We start from the raw sequence: 24,453 nt of genomic DNA, 5'->3' as shown, positions 1-24,453 counted from the left end.
ATAAGTGTTTGAGAACCGAGGACACGAACTGTTGAAGTTTTTTGTAGGTGTAATTCTTTCCCATTCTTGCTTGATTCACAACTGCAGTCGCTTAACAGTCCAGGAGTCTCCATTGTTGTATTTTGCGCTTCATAATGCAGAAAAAAATTCATTGGGAGACTGCAGGTCTCTCTTGTCGTGAAGCCACTTCGCTTCGTGCAGAACACGCATCTCTGCATTCCCTAGTAAAAAAGTAATAATTGATTAAATTATTGTGTAATTAAGCATTTTTATGCTTTAGTGCATTAAAGTGTTCTTGTAGCCGCATTATTATTAATCAGTATATTTAAACAGTCCTAAAATGGAACAACTATTTTTGTACTTATTACACTTTAATTGTCTGATTAAAAAAAATTGCATAAAAGTATTACTTAATTGTAAAAAAAAAGGTCTACTTAACTGTACTAAAATGGAACTATTTTAAATATACTTAATTAGTAACATTTAAACAGTTAAACTACTTCATGTATGTAACCCCATATTTCAAATATGCTTACAGTAAAACTATAGTACATTTAATGAGTATTGATACAACTCTATCACTATTTATTATACACCAGATTTATTAAAAATATACTAAGAAGTGATGTTGTTAAATATACTGTATATTTACATTAGAGTACAAATACGCTTTATGTTCCTGTCTTTTGTAAGAAGCAAACTTCTACTGTTCGCAGCATATACTGTACTTCAATTTGTAGCGTGTTACAAATGTATTTTACATTTTTTATTTGACATTTAAATGTGTTATTTAACACTATCCTATAATTTACGTATATTTATATTTTGCTCATTATAATTACAGAGCATTGGAATACATTTTTACTGTTAAAATAATAGTTAATACCTATATATATATATATTTTTTTTTAAATTTACCAATGTAGTAATTTATTTTACTTTTTTAAAAGTTGCATGATACGTTGTATTTTAAGTGAAATACTTTAACAGTTGTTTTAGCACACCTTGTTAAAATGTACAAAAGTATATTTGTAAATAAGTATTTTAGAAGTTTACTGAATTACATGAAACTAAAAGTATATTCACTGTAGTTTATTTGTTTAAATTACACTATATTGTATTTTTTTATATATATTTTAAGTATGTAGAAAAATCTGTTTATATATATATAAAGCATACTTCATACTCCAAATCCTATGTAAGTATGTATGTTGGTTGGTTTTTGTGCCTTGCTGCTTTTGATGACCTTAAACCAAGGGATTTTCAAGTGATTTTACTGTCTCAGACAAAATTCCAGGGTCAGGATAAAATCATGAGAGTCTTGCTAGAGTGAAGTTGCGGTGGCGTCATCTCAATCGTTCAGTGTAAGGTGGTTAAAGGATAGAAGGTTTAAGGAGACCTATGGAGCTCAGGTGGAGCTTAGATCTTGGCTCAGATGGAGCTTACAACTTTTGTTTACAGAGTTAGTTAGCATTAGCTATCTTGTGTAAGTAACTGTAGGTTTAAATCGGATCTCCGGTTGATTCTGCATTTTATCGAGACCTTAAATAAACACTAGGGAAAAACAGTTTGACAAGATGGCACAACTAGACAGAACACCGGTCAAAGCGGGCGCCGTTTGCGTCGGATTTTGAGATACAGAGCGGACTCTGCAGCATTGATAACATTTCTTTTGGCCGCGGGGAAGGGGGTAAGTGCCGCTGAGAGTCTGACGCTAGGTGAAGTTAAGGGCTGTATCTTTACAACTAAGGCTGTATCTCTGAAAACATTTTTCTCCTTTGACTTTTGCATTGCTGTTAGCCAATCAGATGTGATATATTTGCATGTATGAATATTTATGAGCAAGAGTCCAAAACCTGTCTTTCTTCAGAGACCAGTAATTCACCTCAGCACTTTTTTTTTTCTTTACAAAAAACGGCTGACATGGCATTTAGTCATACTAGAGACCACAACTAGATAGTTTGAGCCCTTTAAGTAAGACTACAGGTTAGTACCTCCGTGTGTTGTTTTCTGTGACCGCTAGATTTTGTGACCACTGGCAAGTAGTTCTCAGCAGACCGGTGCACTGGCCGATTCGAAACGTGTTCGTTTCTAATGTTTACCCCGACTGGCCAAAACGGTTAAGTTTAGGGCTGAGGGTAAGGTGTAGGTATAGAAAGCTTCTGTTTTGCCAATGAACGCTCATAACCGTGAGCACTGGTCACAAAATTCCGACGGTGACAGAAAACGGTGTAACACCGCAGCGCCGACGGCTCTAGCTAAAATAACTTAAGGCAGCTAGCTTAGCTAAACACCTGAACTTATGAATAATGCTACTGTTTCTGGAAACTGCGAAATGCCATGCACAAATATAAACCAAAAATGTATAATTTCTGCCTGTGGCAGGTTTAAAACCTTTGGTAGACAGCCTTAAGTCTTTTTAAGGACACCCGCGGAGACCCTGATGTAAACGGTAACTTACTGTGTGACTCTGTTGACATAGTGCTCCTGGATGTTTGCGCTTCAAGTGCTCCTGCATAGCAGTTGTGCTACTGTGATAGACCATCCCCATTTTGCACATATGGCAGAGGACCACATTGTTGCCCTTTTGCGTGAAATGCTCCCAAACTTTAGATGCCCGCTGGCGTTTTTTTTGTAGCTGGAGATCGCTCTCCGGAGTCCATGCTCTCCACAGGCACCGCCATGTTTACGACGCGCCGACGCGCGTTATGCAAATCGATGTATTTCCGTAATCGATGACGTCGATTATGTCGACGCGTCGCCCCAGCCCTAATACCTGTTTCCACTGTTTGGTTTAGTTTTTTTTGTTTTGTTTTTCTTTTTAAAGCTTTGTTGTTGTTGTTGCTCGTCTGTAGTGTTGTGTTCTCCTGTGACTCCTGTGAGTCCAGCTGCAGCGCTGGGCTAGGCTTGGTGCTCAGGAGCTTTGCTGTCTGTCACTCTCAGCGTAAGTGCAGTGGTTTAAGCCCAGGGTGTAGCCTCTTACTGTCTTCCATTAGTGCCCCTACAATAAAGAGCACTGGTGTTTGAACTTGGATGTGAGACTGGAAGTAGTGTTTGATGTGTCCGTGACTCAGGTGTGTGTGGGGGCGCACATTGCACACAGTGCTGCTGCTGCTGGTAGCACACTCGTACCCCTGGGTGCAGGTGCCTCTCCTCGTCTGATGTGTACTTTGCTCTCTAATTGATTGGGCCTTTGTCTCGGCTCTGACACGGCCTGTTAAAAAGCGGCCTTTCTCCCGGGAGAGGCGTCTCCAGCACGGTGCACTTTAACAAGACAGGCCACACTCTGGGGACGCATCCCGCCGATTAGGGACAAAAGCGGAGTGCAGAGGTGAGGATCTGCACCGTTTTTCACTCCTTTCATTCGTCTTGCGTGAGGTTGAGGCACTTGAGGCATTTTACCAAACGGCTTCCGTTTACATGTTGTTGCAATTTGCTTACCTCACACACAATAATTTAAATTTTATTCTTTTTATTCAAGGATGGAACCATACTGACACAAAAAATATGACGTGCAAAATTCTCTGTCCGTCTAAAATGACCACAGTTCTGGGGCTGGGAATTAAAATTCGATACAAAAAAAAAAAAAAAAAAAAAAAATGTATTGAAAGATATTAAAAAAATAAATAAACAAATAATTGTGGTTGAATTCGATACTTGAAACACTTCAAATGCATAAAAAAATATTGAGTGGTCCAGTGGTATAAAGCACTGCCACTATGATCAAGAGATTGCTGGTTTGAATCCCGATCATGCAGCTTGCCATCAGATGTCTGAGACCCTAAAGAGAGCACAATTGGCCTTGCTCTCTCTGGGTGGGTAGATGGCGCTATTTAACCTCATCACTCCTAGGATGAGGTCGGTCAGCACAAGGTGTCTGTCTTTTCATGTATCGGAGGAGGCATGTGCTGGTCTTCACCCCCTTTCTCTTGTGTTGTGGCATCCACTAGTGATGGAGGATATACAACTAGTAGAGTAGTATCTAAATGGGTGGGACAGTTAACCTAGCTGAATTGAAAGAAAAATAGGAGAGAATTAGAAATTAAAAAAAGAATCTTAAAATATAACAAATTTAATAAAATAAAATAAAAACTTTTAAAAACTGAACTGCATCCAGCAATATTCTTAGGCAAAAGATTTATAGTTTAAGCACAAGTAGCGTTTTTTTTTTGTTTGTTTGTTTTTTTAATTTTTAATTTGTTTGTTTTTTAATTGTTTCTTTAATAGAGCGCCACAGATATGCTCATTGTTTTTGTTTCAACATGATCTAAAAAGATGACGGTGCCAGTATGAAAATAAGATTAGTCATATCTGCTGTTAAATAAGTCAAGTCAAGTAGTTTTATTGTCAATACTGCATATTTACAAGACATACATAGAATTAAAATTACCTCCTTCCCAAAAAATTACAGCAAGTATAGAAATAGTTATATATAATATAAAAGAATGAGAGACACTATATGTACAATACAACAAGAACACACTAGACATAAGTGAGACAGGAGACAATAGTGCAATGTTGATGGGGGTGAAAATAATATATATATATATAATATAAAGAATGGGAGACACTATATGTACAATACAACAAGGAAATAGACATACATAGACAGAAGACAATAGTGCAATAGTGATAGTGGGGGTGTGATTAAGATGGGATGACAGTACAAGCATAAACAGAACCTGTATAAAACAGTAGTGCAAATGGTATACTAATAGCTTAAGGCTGGTAAAGTTAATGAGTGCATAAAGTTTATAAAGTTCTTAAAATAAATATGTTGTGTAAAAATAATTCACTTTTTTATTTATTTTTTTAAAGGTATTGTTTGGGTATCAGTATTGAAGTTAAGATGATGGGGGTATGCTAAACTGAGGGATGCACATCTTAATAGAGTATTTTTTTTTTTTTTTATCCTATATTAACAATTAACCGTTTATAGTCCTAAAAGTATTATGAATAGTGAAGGTTTGATTAAAACAAAAATTAATTGGTAGTTGATAAATGGCATAAATGGCATAGATGTTGTAATGTTGGTCAGTACATACCAAGTGAAAGTTAGTTTTGAACAATGAACAAATGAACAATTATAATTATAGAAGTAGCCTGTAGAAATATTAAATAATATGTACTGTTATCAATAATACTTGAATTAATAGCTTTAACACAATGCAACCTGTTGATTGAAAGAATCACACACCTGTTACCGTGCCAACACTGTACATTTGTTGTACATATTCATGATTCTTTTTCTTTTTTTTCTTTTTTTTTTTTTTTTTGGTGCAGTTTCTCTCAAACTGAGCATTTTAACAAACCAAGAGCCTTTAATCAGCTTCTTTTGTTTGCTCAAAAAAAAAAAGGCTGCTACTGATTTAACAGTTCGGGCCGTATAATTTTGCGTAATTGCACTTTTAAGCCTTTAAATTGAAATGGCTTACCAGCTCCTTTTTATTTATTTATTTATTTATTTTATTTATTTATTTTTTTTTTACCCTCACTAATTGGCTTTCCAGCTAAATTTTGATTATGGCTTTCATGATTACCCGGCAGTTAAATAATCAATGCCCTGCTCTCTGAGATCTGTTTCCTGCTTTATTTCCGTGGGGGTCTCCTGCGTTTTCCGGGTGCCCTCTCATGGCCCTTGTCAGGATTCCACTAAAGTAGCCAGATGAGATGTTCATTGATTCATTTGCGTCGCTGCTGCTGCTGCTGCTGCTGCTACAGAGGAATCTGTTCAGTTAACTCTGTGTTAAAGCTGTGCTTTCTCAGCGTTGAAGCTGCACCATAAGCATAAAAGCTGGCTCTCGCTCCTCATCCCCATCCTCCTGCCCTCTCGCGCCCTCTCTCTCTCTCTCTCTCTCTCTCTCTCTTTTCCCTTCCACTCACTCTCTTCCACACCACCACTATCCCGTGGCTCCGGGGTCAGCGGTGGTTACCCGACCATATGCATTAAAGGGCGAGCTTTAACACGACAGATTTCACAAACTCTCAAATCCCCTCATCATCTGCTGACCCCAATCAACGCAGCACGTGGGAGTTGCTGAGAGCGAGGAAAGTGGCCTAATGTGAGACACCGACACCGAGGCCGAGCAGATACCCAAGGACTTAGCAAACCCTAGCAACCGAGCGCATCGCGCTGTATCTCCATTTTCTCCATGTTCTCCCACTCTCACACCGCATACACTCTGGTGAAATCTCAGTGGGCCACACTTTTTGGTATTCTTTCACCAGCTCTCAGCCAATGAACCCATTAAATTCAGTTTCTGGTGCCATGATAGCGCTAGAGCAGTGCACATCATTACCAGCAAGCAGGAAGGGTGAAGCAGCTGCCAGTGTGTTTCATTTGTGTGGAAAAACAGAAATAGACCAAAAAAAAAAAAAAAAAAAAGCTCTGGATGGGAGGTTGCCATGGTAGGAATGACTGCTTGCAAGTTAGAGTGGATTTTGTTTCAGTGGCAAATAAATAAATACAATCCCGCATGAGAAAAAATAAAAAATAAAATTGGGTCATTGCAGACAGTATGAACCCGGCGGTGCTTCATGTTGTGTCTGGAAAACTTCATTTCAGATCTTTGTGTACATCCGTTCCTGCGTTTCAGGCCCGAAACACATTCCAACAAAAGTTGTGATGGGGTGATTTGATGATTATGGTGATTCGTAATCATGATTTGGTATAACAGCAAGCAGTAGGGAGCAGAGATGGACAGTTTTCTCTCTCTAGTTTTCTTTAGTGTGAAAGAATCTTTGGAAGGGATTTGCATATTTTTTTAGGGCTGTCAGCATTAACACATGCAGTTAATCTGGAAACTTTTGTAATAATAATTGACAACAGTGGCAATGAAAAACTCCCTTACATTAAGAGGAAGAAACCTTTGGAGTAACCAATGAGCATATAATGGATAATGGAGAGCTATAGTTTGTTTACTCTCTCTCTCTCTCTCTCTCTCTCTTTTTCTTTCTCTCTCTTACACACACTCACACTCGCACGTGTACACAGACATACACACACACAGAGCTAATGGTACATTTCCTCTTTTTAAGCTGTTGGATGTGGAATATGGAGCTACACTATAGTTTACTACCTCCATTAAAACCGTTAAAATCAGTAATTCGACACATTACCAAATTCTAATACTTAAAAGCATCAAAACCCTGATTTTATTCATGATTTAGTCACAGAATATTGTTGTGATTAATACATAATATAAATGCATAATATAAAAAAAAATAATAAAAAAAATCCCATTTTCTCCCCAATTTTCCACGGCCAATTACCCAACCCACTCATTATGACTCCCCCTATCACTAGTGATGCCCCAACACACCAGGAGGGTGTAGACTAACACATGCCTCCTCTGATACATGTGACGTCAGCCACCGCTTCTTTTTGCGCTGCTGCTGATGCACCATTACCAAGTAGCATCACAGCATGCTTGGAGAAAAGCACAGCGACTCGGTTCTGATACATCAGCTCACAGATGCCCTGTGCTGCGGACATCACCCTTTAGTGATGTGGGGAGAGAGCGCCATCTACCCACCCGGAGGGAGCAGGGCCAATTTTGCTCCCTCTGAGTGCCGGCGGCTTGATTGCAAAGCTGCATGAGCGGGGGTTCGAACCTGCGACCTCCTGCTCATAGTGGCAGCGCATTAGAGCGCTGGACCACTCAACGCCCTGCAGTATTTCTAACACAGATTATTTTATTCACATTTAAATTCCCATTAACGAAAGTTAAGGAAGGAAAGAGTTACTGTAGAGTTACTATTTTCACTAATACCATTTACAACTTTACTGTACACAACACAAGCCTTAGACCTGTCCCCAGTAGAGAATTTGTAGAAAATGTTTATAAAAAAAACAGAACAACAATGATTCATATTGTTTCACACCTTAAGACATGTTTGCAGGAAGAACAGAACAAAATAACACCTGGAACACTTCATAACTTGGTATTTTCTGTGTCAAAACATACTTTAAATGCTGTGAGAGATGCAGAACTGGACCACACAAATAATCGTTTGGTACTTTCTAGAGTTTCTCGTATCGATTTTTGACAGCAGGTTAAAAAATGAAGCACTCCAGCCTTCGTATTTTATTGTTTACCCTGTTCCCAACACACCTGGCTCAGCTAGTCAGCTATATAACGAGCCCTTCCTGAGTTGATGGTGGTGTTTTAGGGTTCTCCAGGGCCGGGGTTGGAAACACTGGTATAGTGTTTACTGCATCACACACTGTAGTAGCTGAGGCTAGAAACTGAAGACTCTCATTTTTGTAAAAGAGCTAGTTTCATACTTATATCATTCAAAGCAGCAGCCCCTAACATTATTTATGTGTATGTTAGCATCTCTTTGGAATTTACATCAATTAGTTTTTATCCTAACAGTGATTGTGAATTAGCCATAGCCCTAACATGCTACCCCCACATTTAAAGGTGTCATTCAATTGTTTTTCATTTATTTTAAAATGTCTAGTTGTGGTCTCTAAACGATAAGATTTCATCTCTTACTCATGAATATTAAAAAATATGCAAAATATTTTTTCACTAATCACAGTGTTTGCAATGTCGTATGTTACTTTACAGCATGTGTGATGCCCTGCTAAGTGCAGTTCGGCCGCTGAACTAGTCTTAGAATCTCTGTAAAACCTGAAATTCACCGGGGATCCTATGTAAACCTGTAGTTACTTACACACAGAGGTGGGTAGTCCAGGTCTAGAAAGTACTTTTAACTAGAGTAAACGGAACTGTTTTGAACATACACCATCCTATCTTAATTGTACTTTGCTGGTGGTGTTCCATAGAGACGCGTTTTTCTGAATATTATCTTTTACCAGCTACTACAGACAATGAAGGTTGAGAAACAGTTCAGCATCATAAACAACTCAGAGAGACCTACTGTATTTCACATTTTATTTTTTATCCATAATAACTTTAAAATAAAAAAAAGTGTAGAAAAAAATACTTTAGGAAATAAAGGTCAGTCATTTAAAAGAAAAAAAATTAAGAAGTTGGAAAGTATCCTCAAGTGCATAAACAATGACTCTAATCAGGGTTGGTTAAGGAAAGGAAGAGCAAGAGTTACCTCTGTTGCATATGATAAATTCATCAGAGTTACCAGAGTCACACGTTTTCACCAGAGAGGTCTCCAAATCGACAAAACTTACAGACTGTCTCTTTAACAAAAACAGCTCTGGAAATAATAAAGAGACCACTTCAGTTTCTGAATCAGTTTTTTTGATTTAGCTGTTTATAGGTATGTGTTTGAGTAAAATAAACATTGTTGTTTTATTCTATAAACTATGGACACAATTTCTCACAAATTCCAAATAAAAATATTCTCACTTAGAGCATTTATTTGCAGAAAATGAGAAATGGCTGAAATAACAAAAAAGAAGCAGAGCTTTCAGACCACAAATAATGCAAAGAAAACAAGTTCATATTCATAAAGTTTTAAGAGTTCAGAAATCAATATTTGGTGGAATAACCCTGGTTTTTAATCACAGTTTTCATGCATTTCTTGACATGTTCTCTTCCACCAGTCTTACACACTGCTTTTGAATAACTTTATGCTGCTTTACTCCTGGTGCAAAATTTGAAGCATTTCAGTTTGGTTTGATGGCTTGTGATCATCCATCTTCCTCTTGATTATATTCTAAAGTCTTTTCTAATAGGTAAAATCAAAGAAAATCATCATTTTTAAGTGGTCTCATATTTGTTTTGTTTTTTTACAGAGCTGCGTATCTGTGCTCTCTATGAATGGGATTTTTCCATTTTTATCAGGAACATGTGTCTGGTTAAAATCCTTTCAGTATGCACTCTGCCTAAAGCCACAATGGATTAAAGCTTTGGTACAGAACGCTGCTACTGAAACACTGAGCTACTGCATGACCTGCACCAACTGTAGCATGGCACCATGGTCCGTGATTAGAGTGAGGGCACACTCAAAAGATGAGTGGTGATCCCAGGACTGTGAAATATGGGATGAGAGGAAAAAAGGACTGTCTGTAGGGAGTTGATTGATCTGGTTCTGAGAGACCGGGCCATCTGTAGCCTTTTGGGTGCTCTTAGAATCTGCTTAGAGGCTCCTGGCGGACCCACACATTGTGATTAATCTGAACTCATTACAGGGGAAGTGGTGTGGTACTGATAATTGCATGCTAATGAATGATCATTTGACGATGCCAGTTTTGCCTCTTTTGTCTTTTCAGTTTCACTTTTTGTTCAAGTCCAGGTGCATGCGTTATTGTTTGAGGCATTTCCACAACCCCACACAACCGTACTCTCGAGCAACATAATGCTACGCTAATAACCCGAAGGTTGTCAGGGGTCCACCCTGCCAGCTGCAGGACCCTAAGCAGACACATATGACGCTTAATAGGTTGAGTCAGCTCTGCTGTAGGAAGTCGAGATTTGCTCAAAAGCAGAAAACGCCCATATTTTTAACTAAATCGTAATTTGCTCTAACCATATGCTCAGCTGCGCTAAGTGATTACAGTGCGTCATTAGCATCGTTCTTAGCTTGAGAGTTTACAGCCAGCAGCCACTGTTTCTGCATAAAATCTAACTTGATTCAGGCTTGTAAGCAACTTTGACTTCAGATATTTGATTTTCAAGTAGCAACAGAATTTTTACAGATTGTTTTGCCACAGGAATCAAATCAAATGTATTTATATATATATATATATATATATATATATATATATATATATATATATATATATATATATATATATATATATATATATGTAGTTTATTTTAAATTTTTTTAACAACTGTGTCAAGATGTTGTCACAAATTATAATATTATATTCATTATTCATTTTTTTATTTTTTAAAAGAAGAACCAATAGAATGATTCATTTCAAATCTGAGAACCTAAAAGCATTTCATTGTGGGTCTTCTGCTGTTGCTTCAGAGCTGCAGTGCCAAATTAATTCTGGGAATTTCTGTTTGCTCTCATTCGCAAAAAAGACACCAGTGCACCAATGCATCCTCTTTTTCCTCTTTTTTTTTTTTTTTTTTTTGGGGAGGTAGAGCTTATCTGTTTTTGGTAAATGTGTTCTTGAGTATAGAATGTACCCGTTTAATCCCTGTCCTGGATTTGACCTCTGGGAGCAATTTCCCAGACAGGGATTAGGCCAAATCTTATAGACTATATTTTTCGTTTATTAAAAAAAAAATCTCTTTAAAATGCTGCATGTTTCTACATTTGGCTTAGTTCATATCTGGGGAAACTTTTTTTTTTTTGAGTGCCTCTTTAATGACCTGGAAAAGCTCCTTTCTACAGGATATAATGCAATAATTAGCGTTTCGACAATTTGCACAAGATTTTTCTGCAGATTGTAGTAAGTAAAAGCCACAGTAAGTAAAAAGAGCCACAGTGACAGTCTTAACTTTACTTTACAACACTGGAGAGTGCAGTCCCTGACACAAAACACTGACACATCCTTTTCACACGTAATTGGCTGGTTTTACTCCAGTAATTGTGTTATTCCACTTATTCTCCGCATTCACACAGCTAATCCCAAACAGCCCAAACACTACCGAAGACCAGAATACAACTTTTTGCTGTGAATAAGATTCACCAAGCTCATGCTAATTAGCGAGCTTCCCAGTGGCGGCCCAGCACCCACCCTGCTGTCACCTGCTGTGTCCCTGTATGCAGTGAACCCCCCGAGAACATCAGCAGTGCTGGCATAGATCAGAGAGCTGTAAGTGTTGGGGCGTGTGTTTGAGTGAACAAATCCTTTGTGTAGATTGTTAGTGAACAGAAGGGGGCAGTGACAGTGAACCGCTGCAGTCGGCTGTGTTTATAAATGACCAACATTCCAAATGACCAAGCGCAGTTTCCAAATAAGCAGTGACGTGACGGGTATTGTGCAGCATAAGGCTGATGTTTCTGCTGGCCTCGCTCTCTGCTTTCTGGTTTCTTGTCTCCGCCACAAGTATGCACTGATGTTGATGGATCTTTTGAGTAATTGCTGGTGGCTGTAATAGCGTGCCAACACCTGGGGCCCTCCCGCCTGCTCTCGCTGCTCTCGCCGCTCTCAGCGCTCTCGGCTGCTCTCGCCGTGCTCGTTCCTGGCCGGGAGTCCAAACGCTTCATTTAAAATAAAGTTATTTTTAAAACTCCACTTCCATCTTAAACTTTCTGGGATGTTCTCCAAAGGGAGCCCGGTTGAGTTTCAAGAGCATGATTTTTCCCTCATTCTCCTGACATGAGAAAATGGATGAATCCGGTTCCCCTCTGCTGGGATTTTAAGCACTAAAATTGGTGTAGACCTTAAACCAAGCTGGATTGATCCAAATTGGTCTGTCAGAACCTAAGAAATCCATCTCTTCTTTTCCAAAGAGGTTTCCAAGAACCAAAAAAGCCAAAGGATGCCTCAGATATAAATGCTGTGCTAAGGCTAATTTCTCCGCATGCTTTACGTCCAAGTGATGCTAAAGATTGGTTTATACTTGAGCATCTAGTTAAAGCAGGTAATTTATCTACGCCATTGTGAATGTTTATACTTGTGCGTTGGTGTGTCTGCATCGCTCTGCAGTTTTTGCCACGATGGTGGCAATGTGTGGGCAGGAACAGTAGACCGATCATAACTGCTGCAGTCTGCGTTGTTGCAATGCATAGTTACATTTCTGGATATGTGTGCTTCAGTTTACACAGCTATGCGTAGTTACGTGTGGGTTACAGCATAGAATACGACATAGGATATACATAAGCTACTGTGTACTGTATGCGGCTATGCATATGGGCACATATATTGCCATGTGTGCAATGATGTAAGGTGCACGTTGGCTATGGTGTAGGGTGCGCGTTGGCTATGGACTAGGGTGCGCGTTGGCTATGGACTAGGGTGCGCGTTGGCTATGGGGTACATTTTGGCTACAGTGTAGGATGGTTGTTGGCTATGGCGTAGGTACATTTTGGCTTCGCTTTAGGATGGATGTTGGCTTTGGCATAAAGTAGGTTTTGGCTTTGGCATGGGGTACATTTTGGCTAATGCATTGAGTGCACACTGGCTAAGATGTAGGGTACATATAGGCTATGGAGTAGGGTGCACATTGGCTATGGAGTAGGGTGCACATTGGCTATGGAGTAGGGAGCACATTGGCTATGGAGTAGGGTGCACGTTGGCTATGGAGTAGGGTGCACGTTGGCTATGGAGTAGGGTGCACGTTGGCTATGGAGTAGGGTGCACGTTGGCTATGGAGTAGGGTGCACGTTGGCTATGGAGCAGGCTGCACGTTGGCTATGGAGTAGGGTGCATGTTGGCTATAGAGTAGGGTGCATTTTGGCTATGTAGTAGGGTGCACGTTGGCTATGGAGTAGGGTGCACGTTGGCTATGGAGTAGGGTGCACGTTGGCTATGGAGCAGGGTGCACGTTGGCTATGGAGTAGGGTGCATGTTGGCTATAGAGTAGGGTGCATTTTGGCTATGTATTAGGGTGCACGTTGGCTATGGAGTAGGGTGCACGTTGGCTATGGAGTAGGGTGCACGTTGGCTATGGAGCAGGCTGCACGTTGGCTATGGAGTTGGGTGCACATTGGCTATGGAGTAGAGTGCACATTGGCTATGTAGTAGGGTGCACATTGGCTATGGAGTAGGGTGCACATTGGCTATGGAGTAGGGTGCACATTGGCTATGGAGTAGGGTGCACATTGGCTATGGAGTAGGGTGCACATTGGCTATGGAGTAGGGTGCACAATGGCTATTGTGTAGGGTGCACATTGGCTATGAAGTAGGGTGCACGTTGGCTATGGCGTAGGTTACATTTTGGCTGCAGTGTAGGATGGTTGTTGGCTAGAGTAAAATGTTGTAGAGTAAATTTTGGCTAATGCGTAGGGTACTTATAGGCTATGATGTAGGATGGATGTTGGCTTTGGCGTAGAGTAGGTTTTGGCATTGGCGTTAGGTACATAAGGGCTAATGCGTAGGGTATATATGGGCTATGCTGTAGGGTACATATAGGCTATGGCGTAGGATGGGTGATTGCTTTGGCGTAGAGTAGGTTTTGGCTTTGGCGTAAGGTACATATGGGCTAATGCGTAGGGTGCACATAGGCTATGATGTAGGGTATGTATAGGCTATGCTGTAGGGTACATTTTGGCTTTGGTTTAAGAAGGGTGTTGGCTTTAACTTGGGGTTCATTTTGGCTAATGCATAGGGTGCACATAGGCTATGATGTAGGGTACATGTAAGCTATGGCGTAGGGTATCTGTAGGCTACAGCGTAGCTTCAACACAGAAGCATAAATTGGGCTTGAGGTCTGCAGAGATCTGTACATACCTGATTTGCACTAAAATAATGCTGAAATCTGCGTCTGGAAACCTGGACTCTTTTCAGCGCTGAAGTTGTTTTTTGTTCTGACAGAGAAAAGTTCATGTTTGAAACAGAATTTCAGAGAGGTGGTTGGTTTCTCCGCCAGTGCCCCAGAAACTGGCAGAATCTTTCGGGATGAACACCACAGTATTGCATGAGTTTTATGGAGTCTTTGGCAGCAGGGAGCTTGATGGATTGCCCTACTCTCACAAAGTCTAGTCTCTGGATTCACTTCTCTAAGCCTTGGTGCTGTTGAGACATGTCCCTGACCTGGTCACAGATGTGTTGGGGTTTATATCCAGAGGGCCAGTAAGTATATATATATGCTTTTATATATATATATATATATATATATATATATATATATATATATATATATATATATATATATATATATATATATATATATATATATATGCTTCCTCCAGTTGTCCAGTCTCTGAACCAGCATGTGGCCTCGTACTTTTCCAAAGACCCTGACCTCGACGGAGAAGAAGCCTTCATTAAATATCTCTGCTGTACTCTACCAGAGTTATTACTAGCTTTCCTGCTGCTCATTCCACGTCACTTAATTCCACCCTGAGGTTGCCAGGTTTAGAAACTTCAAGTGTTGGCATTAAAAGCAGTGGTGTGTGTAAAGCTGGTATAACAAGGCGGAGGGTACGTGAGAGAACTAGCTAGCTAAGCAAGGTTAGCTGAAGTAATCTGGACTATGCTGGCTAATACAGTCATGCTACAGATGATAAGGTGCAGCTAACTGCAGTCATTCAAAGCGTAGGAGCAAAAACCAAAAATTAGACTCTATATTAATTCAATTTAGCTGTAAATGTGGTTATTTGTACTTTTTTTAGACTGATAATGAGTAATGGTAAATGTTACTCATGGTCATTCTTAGCAGCTAGCTAGCATTAGCTATTTATCTGTTTATATGCAGTCTTGACTGGCTTAACGCTCTTTTGGTATAATGGGCTTGGATAAGGCTAAGACAGCTAGCGGTGTATAAAGCTAGCTAGCTAGCCAACTATGAATAACTATGGAGTTATATTAGTGCTGCGTGATTTTCACGATTAATTTGGTTAATTCGAATTACAGTGTTAATGCAATTTTTCTAATTAAGTAATTGCGATTTTACACAGACATTTTATCCTTTTAATCTGAAATATGAAAAAATGCTCCTCATTTCTGAACGGTTTATCCCGCAGACTAACGCGCACATATATAAACGTTCCGCTCAGTCATATATTTAGCTAGAAATAAATCTTACCTAGGCCTGCCACAGTAATTACATTTTCGACTTATCGTACAATAAATGGACATGACCTCAATTATATTTGATAATTGTGATATCATCTATTGTGTTCATTTGAATGTTTGTTCACATATATAGCTATAAAGAGTAAATGAGCAATTCTTCAATAACTGTAACTCCATACACGCTATGTGGACTGTAGTAGATGAAGAAAAATATACATTTTTCAAACTAAAAACAGTATAGAGTAAAAGAGTATAATTGCTTTGTTATACGGTATTATTATCGTTTTGTCATTGGAATTTAAATGGTTTTAAAATGACAATAATATCGGTTATCACAATAATTTCTGGGATGATATATTGTGCACAAAAAATATATATAATCGTGATAGGCCTAATCCTACCACTTCTAAAATTGTGGAAAATAATGATCTCTGCTACAAAGTTTCTTCCGTGACTCATTTAGTGGGTTATTTCTCAGGTTTGTTTTTTTTTTTTTTCCTTAAAAAACCCGCGTTCTGAAGTATAATCCAGCGTCAGTGTCAGTGTGAGTTTCTCCTCAATTTTATGTACAGCATGTGATATGAACACATGGTCTTGTAAATTTTTAGTTTTAAATCATTAATACACTCAATGAGTTGACTCAACCCAAAGCATCTAAACACCAAACATTATTTATTTGATTTTTTTTTTTTTTTTATATACAGGTAAACCTAGTTTTGAACCATTTCTGTCATCTGTAGTTAGATTTTTAGTGAGGGGGGAATAATCGATTATAATTGAAAATCGTTTTTTTTTTTTTTTTTTGTGAAAAAATCAAGATCATTTTTTTAGGCCATAATCACCCAGCACTAAGTTGTATAAAATATAAAATCCACATGAGCTGGTTATAATGTTGCTTACCATGGTAGAAGTTATTAAACTCAAGTTATTGCACTCGTTTGTGTCCTAGTTTTACTGTCCTCATCCTGGCAACCCAAGTGAGCATTTTACACATTTACTCTTATTTCCTACTGATTGCTTCTTTAAAAGTGTGTAATTGCTTGTTTATCCTATTATTATATTATTGTTATTTAATAGTCTTAAAAAAGTGTTATTGGGACGGGCCTAGTCATATGTATCAGCTGTGAAATGCTCATGTCAGTCTGTTATTTACTGTAGCAGACAGTGTTACACCGAGGTCCGCAGAGTTTAACCCACACGCTGACCTACGCTCTGCACCACTGCTGACCTTGCGTTCGTGTGTGTGGTTGTGTGTGTGTGTGTGTGTGTGTGTGTGTGTGTGTGTGTGTGTGTGTTTGGTTTAGAGCGTGAGGACTCTGGCGGGGCTCTCTGGTTAATGTGTGATTTTTAGAGGGCACTTTCCTCCTATCTCCGGAGAGCAGGTGTGAGGGACTGGGCACTCTCTCTCTCTCTCTCTCTCTCTCTCTCTCTCTCTCTCTCTCTCCCCCTCCCTCTCTCCCCGCAGGATTAGCCCCCAAATGTCATCCTATTTTTAACCTGAAGCTTTTGAAATCAACCCAGGCCTCATTATCTGCCCTCAGCCAGCGCCAAATATTCAGACAGAGAAGTTATCAAAATGAATATGCTAGCTCATCTTCATCTACCGCTCCTGTCTCTGCTCTCTCAGTTCTCCTACCCTGACACTCTCTCTTACTCTCTCTATCCCTCTCTCTCTCTCTCTCTCTCTCTCTCTCTCTCTGAGTTTCTTTGATTTTACCAAATTAAAAACCTCTGGAATATAATCAAGAGGAAGATGGATGATCACAAGCCATCAAACCAAACTGAACTGCTTACATTTTTTTCTGCACCAGGAGTAAAGCAGCATAAAGTTATCCAAAAGCAGTGTGTAAGACTGGTGAAGGAGAACATGATGCCAAGATGAACAGTGAATAAAAAACAGAGTTATTCCATTCTTTTAATTTAATTTAATTTAATTAATTTAATAATAATGAATAACTTTCTCTCTATCTCTCTCTCTCTCTCTCTCTCTTTCTTTCTCCCTGTCTCTCTCTTTCTTCATCTCTCTCTCTTTCTCTCTCTCAATCTTTCTCTCTCTCTTTCTCTCTCTTTGTTCCTCACTGTCTATCCCGTTTTTCTTTTTTTTTTGTCTCTCTCCCCATATCTCTCCATGTCTCACTGTCTCTCTCTCCCCGTCTTTCTCTCTTTTTTTGTCTCTCTCCCAATTTCTCTTTCTTCGTCTCTCTTTCTCTTTGTCTCTCGTCATCTCTCTCCGTTTCTCACTGTCACTCTCTTCCCGTCTTTCTCTCTTTCTTGGTCTCTCTTTCCCAATTTCTCTTACTTTCTTTCTCTCTCTCTCTCTTTCTCTTTCCCAATCTCTCTTTCTTTCTGTCCATCTTTCTCTCTCTCTTCGTTCCTCACTGTCTCTCTCTCCCCGTCTTTCTCTCTTTTTGTCTCTCTCTCCCCATCTCTCTCTTTCTTCATCTCTCTCCATTTCTCACTGTCTCTATCTCCCTGTCTTTCTTTCTTTCTTTGTCTCTCTCTTTCTCTCTCTCTCTCTCTCTCTCTCTCTCTCTCTCTCTCTCTCTCCCTCTCTTCCAATCTCTCTTTCTTTCTTCCTCTCTCTCAATTCAATTCAATTCAATATAGCTTTATTAGCATGACTGTAAATTACAGTGTTGCCAAAGCATTACAACAATTAACAACAATGATATATGAACATACATAACAGACATAATAACATTTATAACAAAAAAATAATTATTATGATTATTATAATAATTATATTATTTATCAATAATTATAATTATATAATAATAATCATTTTCTCTGGGGTGGGGTCCCCAGGATTTTAAGGGTTTTATTTTGAGGTGCTACCCACTGTCTCTCAGGCTGTGACATGTACTGATGTATTTGGCAGCGAGGGGGGCGTTGTGCCCCTCCCCCATAGTGATCTGTAATTTTTCTAATAGTGAAAATTTTGCAAAATTTTGATTTGAATCTTTAAATTTGTCTCTCTTCCTGTCTTTCTCTTTCTTTGCCTCTCTCAATTTCTCTCTCTCTTTCTCTAGATAGGCTATTCTGTTTCACATGTTAAATGTGTACTGCATTACCACCATCAGTGTGTATTGGTGGTGTCTGGAATTGTCCGTACCCACAAACAAGTGACTCTAGGAGAAATCACGTCCACTTTTAATACAGGAGACTCTACACACAGCATTCTGTGTCTACTGTGGGATATGGCAGAACTAATGGGGCACAGTACTTGTCCCATGTCCCATAATAAAATGTTGAGTTTGCTTGTGACAGCCCTAATAACAATACAAAGACTCATTCATTAGTGATACAATAAATATTTGGCAACCAAAATAATGTGTTAAAAGGCCTAATAAATTTCACTGGTCAATATTGTATTTGTTGATGTGATAAAATCACAACCAGCTGGGGTTTAACCCTTGTGTGGTGTATATATTTTTGTTACTTGTTTACTTTGTTACTTGTATTTAATTCAGCAAAATTAAGCAATTTTATATTAAAAGGCTTTACACATGCTTGCTTCACCTAAATTGCAAGCAATATAAACAGCTCACATGGTTAATATTTGCCCTTTATCTTTCTTATGTTACATTTCTTTCAAAAAGTGCTACTCTCTTTTTTTTATTAGTTTTTTAATAAAATGTAAAAGAAAATGAATTAAACTCAAAAAATAAACAAAATAGTTTATTTTCAAATTTACAAATGAAGCAATGTTTATTAGCCCTTGGCCAAACATACTGTATGTAATATAAATGTGTAGGGGGGGGGGTGTACAGTGTGTGATTAATGAAAATGTGTTTTGATATATGTTTTTCACAAAAAATAAGCCAATGCTGTGTGAGTTAGAAAAAATATTTTTTTAGTATCATTTGATGAAAAATGAAAAAAGGTCCCACAGACCTGAACACCACACAAGGGTTAATCAGTAATTTCACAGTGTAATTTTGTAATTGCTTTTTCTTTATAGAGCAACATTTTAGTAACATTATTCCTTATTCTATGTTCTAATATTAAATGTAACTTTAATCTAATCTAATATCCTGGATAAGTAGTTAATTACTATTTTTCATTTGAGTTTTTATCTTTTAGCTCCATGCTGGTAGCATCAGTGTTTTTTGGCGTTGTGTTAGCACCACACTGTTTTATCTGCACCAATTATAGCCGCTGTTGTGCGTTTGTGTGGTCGTCTGTCATGTTTGTGAGTTAAGACTGGGCTTTCTCTCTGGGCTTGTTCATTGGCAGTGTGCTTGTTTCCCCAGTGAGCAGTGGCCAGATTGCTTATGTTTAGTTTCATTTTAGGACTAAAGTTGATGATGTGGTTTTGTAACAGAAAAAAAAACAGGGAGAAATCTGTCCAGTTAGTGAATGTGTTTCTGCTGTTCAGTGGATGTAATTGGCTTGGATCAATTTTTTGGGCGCTAGAGCATTTGTACTGGCTGTTTTGGAGTGCTGTTCTCTCTTGCTTTACTCGTTTCTTTCTCTTTCTTTTTTCTCACTCTGTTGCTCTCTATGGCTGTGTTCACACAGCGGGTGAAAGTGGCCCAAATCAGATTTTCTTACTAAAGATTATGTTTAATTATGGCTGTTCATGCAATCTTCAGGGTTCTTACGGTCATGAAAAACCTGGAAAAGTTAAAAAGAAAAAATTTGAAAAAAGCAATTTCCAGGCCTGGATAAATTTTTGGATAAATTAAAAAATACCCAGAAAGTTTTGGAAAAGTCATTAAAAAATTTGGTCTTCAAATCTCTGTTTTTCAAATTATCGATGGATTTATTTATTTATTTTTTATTTTTTTTTGAGCTACAAATACATTAGATCAGAGTTAATTCTGTAATTTATCCCGACACAATGGAGCTCTCAGAATCTGACACATTTTATTATATTAAAGATTGTATTCGATTCATTTTAGGCCTATTATAATCAATTTTGAGTATAGTTTTAGTTGATTTTTTGTTTTGTTTTACTATCAGGGTCTGCACTGATGTTTTAAAAATCATATGGTCATAAAAATGTATACAAAAGCCTTGAAGGCATAGAAAGGTAATAAAAAAAATCATGAAAAAAGTGTATGAACCCTGAATCTTTTTAATGTAACAGTATTTGCACCACAGTATAAATGATTCACATGTGCAAAAGAGCACAGGTTCACGTGAAGTTTCGGTTTCATCTTTGTGAGAATCACATCACAACAGTTATGAATAGTTATTAAATTACATCGTTTAAGATACTAAAACCACATCCTGTGCGCCCTGTTTAGACATTTCATTAGAAAAACCTAGGAGTTGTGACAGAAGTTTATTTATTTATTTATTTATTTATTTTTATTGCTGGAACAGAAAAGACACCAGTCTAAATATTTATAAACTTCGTTACCTCAACATTCCTCTAAATAACCCCTTCCTTATTCACAGCCTTCATCACTTCTGCTTATACAGAGTCTTTTTTTATTTCTCCTTGATATTAAAAAATCACATCATTTCTGATATGTTTTTTTTTTTTTTCAGACTGAGTTGCATTACTGTAAATCAGATATACCTTTAATTTTAATTCCACATATTGAGGTGATGCCATTAAACAATCGAGAAAAGTGTTTTTCCCGAGTGCAGAGTGATCCAATGGGAAATCGCTAGTTTGAATCCCGGTCATGCAGCTTGCCATCAGCTGGCGAAGCCCCAACAGATCGCAAAAATGGCCTTGCTCTCTCTGTGTGATGTCAATCAGCACAAGGCATCTGTGAGCTGATGTATCAGAAACGAGTCGGTGTGATTTGGGGGAAAAAAAAGTATATTTCTTGTTCACTCTGCTACAAAAATGACACATTTGTGTAACACATCCCGGAAATATCAGTTTTGGGCCACATTTACCTGCTGTGTAAATACAGCCTATAGTTTTCGGCTTTCTGCAGCTCCCTGGTATAGTCAGTGCTGTCACCTCTTGAGCAGTGGGGTGTTTGGTTTCAGTGTGAACTGGAGGAAGTCCTGCACTGTGTTGTAAAATTAATTGGGCCACATATATAAATACTTCACAAAGGCAGGTGTCAGCTGGCTTGTGACCTCGTGTTCCTGGGTTTTAGGTGCTGCTGCAGCAGCAGTAGATCTGTTCACACTCAGAACAGTGCCCTGTGCTCTCGCACGGTGCTCTCGCGCAGACCTCGCCGGGCCGAGGGAGGTCAAAAAGGTCCTGTCTATTACTCCGCCTCCAAGCAAAAAAACGGATCCATGCATCAACTGATAAAAGCTCAGTTTTGATATAAATCCAGTGCATTTCAGGCGAGTCATTAAATCAGACACAGACACACACATACTGAAGCAATTAGAGCCTGAGGAGGAGGACCAATCACATCGTGAAAGACCCGCAGTGTGTGGAGCAACAACCGGTACAGCTTAATTAGAGACTTGAAGAAGTCGTCTCTACAGAAGAACAAAGATGAGTAATCATAACCCACACAAAGATACACACCACTGAACTCCCAGCTTCTGCTCTGCTGAGACCAGAAACCAGTTACCAGTTACATGGAGTAAATTTGTTTTACTGTACAGCACCAGTTAAAAGTTTAGACACACCTTAAATTAAATGCAGGGGTTATTCTGTATTTAACCCTTTCAGACCTGAATTATTATCCAGTGATGGAAAAAAAAATTAAACTGATTTTCTGTCTTTAATGCACTCTAATATTCTACTACTATATAATTCTATATAGCAAATATAATATAAATCTAATTAACTAAAATATATATATATTTTTTTTAAATCCATTGCATTGTAAATAGTTCTTTTTGAGTAATGTTCTAATCCATATTATGGAAAAACTACTCAACTATGTAAAAAAAAAATGGAGCTGATGGTGCAGTGTGGAGGAGTTATAAAAAACGAATTATGATTAGTGAAAATGTCGTTATGTGTGGGGTCTCTCACGCATTTAAATGCTGCCTATAAGTAAAACCAATATTGAATGTTTATAGAATTTTAAGATTTTTTATTTGTGATTAGTCACGTAGTGCAGAAATTCAGGTCATAGGTCATTTGCACAATATGCATTGATGCAATACAATATGCATTAAAGAAAATATGTAACTAAAAAAAAAAAAATCTTGAAGGAAGGAGTTCCTGGAGGTGCTGAACAATAGTTGCTGCTTTTCTTTCACGCTGTGAAGCTCCAGCTCATCCCAATTAAATCACCTCAAATCACCATCTCAGTTCATCAGGTTTAGATCAGTGGATTAATGTGGATTTTACTGTTTACTACGTAATTTCATGTTTGTCCCTTAATTGTTCATGTCTTTAATATTAATCTGCAATGTAGAAAATAAATTAAATAAAGAAATAAAGCATGAAAACATAAATGATATGTTAGGTTTCAATGCTGTTTTGTTAATGACAGTGGAATTAGCCCAAAGTATTTAAAGAAATCAACCGCAAATTTAATTGTGTTGCAAGAATGTACATGTGCATACTATATACTAATGTTATATATTGTGTGTGTGTGTGTGTGTGTGTGTCCTGATTACTGATTAGGAGTGTAGATGTAAACTCTGATTAAAAGCTTGCAGTAAATTGGAATCTGTCTCTCTGATCGCTCCGGTTTGCTGTGCTATTGATCAGAGAAGATCACAGATCCGGAAAGCATTTGAGACGTTCTTTCATCTCGTCCACTCCTTAATGTTGTCAGATTAAAGCCTCCGATTGAGCTTTTTTTTTTTTTTTTAATTCTCCTGCAGTAAAGACTCTCCTGTTTAAACTGTCTCTTCATTTGTGTTTCTGCAGCCAGAAGTGTCCTCTCTGCCCATGGGGATCCTGCCCGCTCACACCCTCCAGATCCCAGGTTTAGACTACCCGGCTCTGGAGGTCGCCCCGCTGAGGAGTGCGGACCCCCCGCCGCCTGTCCTGCCCCTCTCCACCTCCTCCTCCTCCTCCACCTCTCGAGGCCTCGACCGAGAACGGGATAGAGATAAAGATAGAGAACGGGATAGAGACAGAGATCGAGACAGAGACAAAGATCGAGACAGAGACAAGAAGAAGAAGAAACACAAGAGGAGGTCTCGCTCCAGGTCTCGCTCACGGTCCAAAACCAAGCACTCGCTTCCCAGCGCCTATCGCTCCTACAGGAGATCCAGGTATGTTTATTTTATTGATTTTTCCTCCTTACCTTCTTTTCAGGGGCTGATTTAATATTTTAATAATTATAATGAGTATTATAGAGACTTAAACCCTCCGATTATGTTCATCTTTTAGGAACAGCAATGGTGTTCCAGGGTTATTTTGGGTCACCCGATGCATGTTTAATTATCCAAATTCAGATGATCTGAAACCAAAGAAAAATCCTCTATAACTCTATTACTAATTATTCTATCAATATTTAATGCAATGGTGTTCCTCACCTCTAGCAGGTAGTGGTTCAATTAGGATAATTCACTCATTTTTCACAAAAAAAAAAATACATGTTTAAACTTTTTTTTTTTTTAATGTTTCACTGCTTTATTACTTTTGAAAGACCAACATATAAAACAGTAGATTTACATAACACTGAAACATAGACTGTGTATAGCTGGACAGAGCATCGTCTCTCAAAAGTGAAGCCACCACAGGTCGGGCGCCCCCTGCTGTTCGGTTGCAGAAAGCTGTGTAACCCCACCCATTCCCATAGGTTTCAATGGCAAAACAGACAACTTTCAATCACGTTTTTGTTTTTTTTCTAATATACTGTAATTCTACCTCCTTTATTTAAATGCAGCAGCTAGTGCAACCTCTGCTTATATTGTCAAATTTTTATATCCCCACAGAACACGCTTTTAAAACGTTACTCAGGTAAAAAAGGTAAAAAAAAGGTGTAAAAAAAATAAAAACGTAAAAAAGGTGTGGTTATTGTAAAAGGGCTGGTTATGGGCGG

General features: G+C 38.4%; 1 protein-coding gene across 1 annotated transcript in view; it reads left to right on the top strand.

The window, feature by feature from the left end:
• LOC103041651 (splicing factor SWAP) overlaps positions 1 to 24,453 on the top strand; it is a 209,652-nt gene that overhangs the window by 129,785 nt on the left and 55,414 nt on the right. Inside the window, exon 14 of the mRNA XM_022676513.2 lies at positions 23,331 to 23,680. Coding sequence (XP_022532234.2) covers positions 23,331 to 23,680 — 350 coding nt within the window. The remainder of the gene's footprint in view (positions 1 to 23,330; positions 23,681 to 24,453) is intronic.

Source organism: Astyanax mexicanus, chromosome 17 (genome assembly GCF_023375975.1).
Source record: "Astyanax mexicanus isolate ESR-SI-001 chromosome 17, AstMex3_surface, whole genome shotgun sequence".
NCBI lineage: Eukaryota > Metazoa > Chordata > Actinopteri > Characiformes > Acestrorhamphidae > Astyanax > Astyanax mexicanus.
This window is presented reverse-complemented; position numbering and strand designations above follow the sequence as displayed.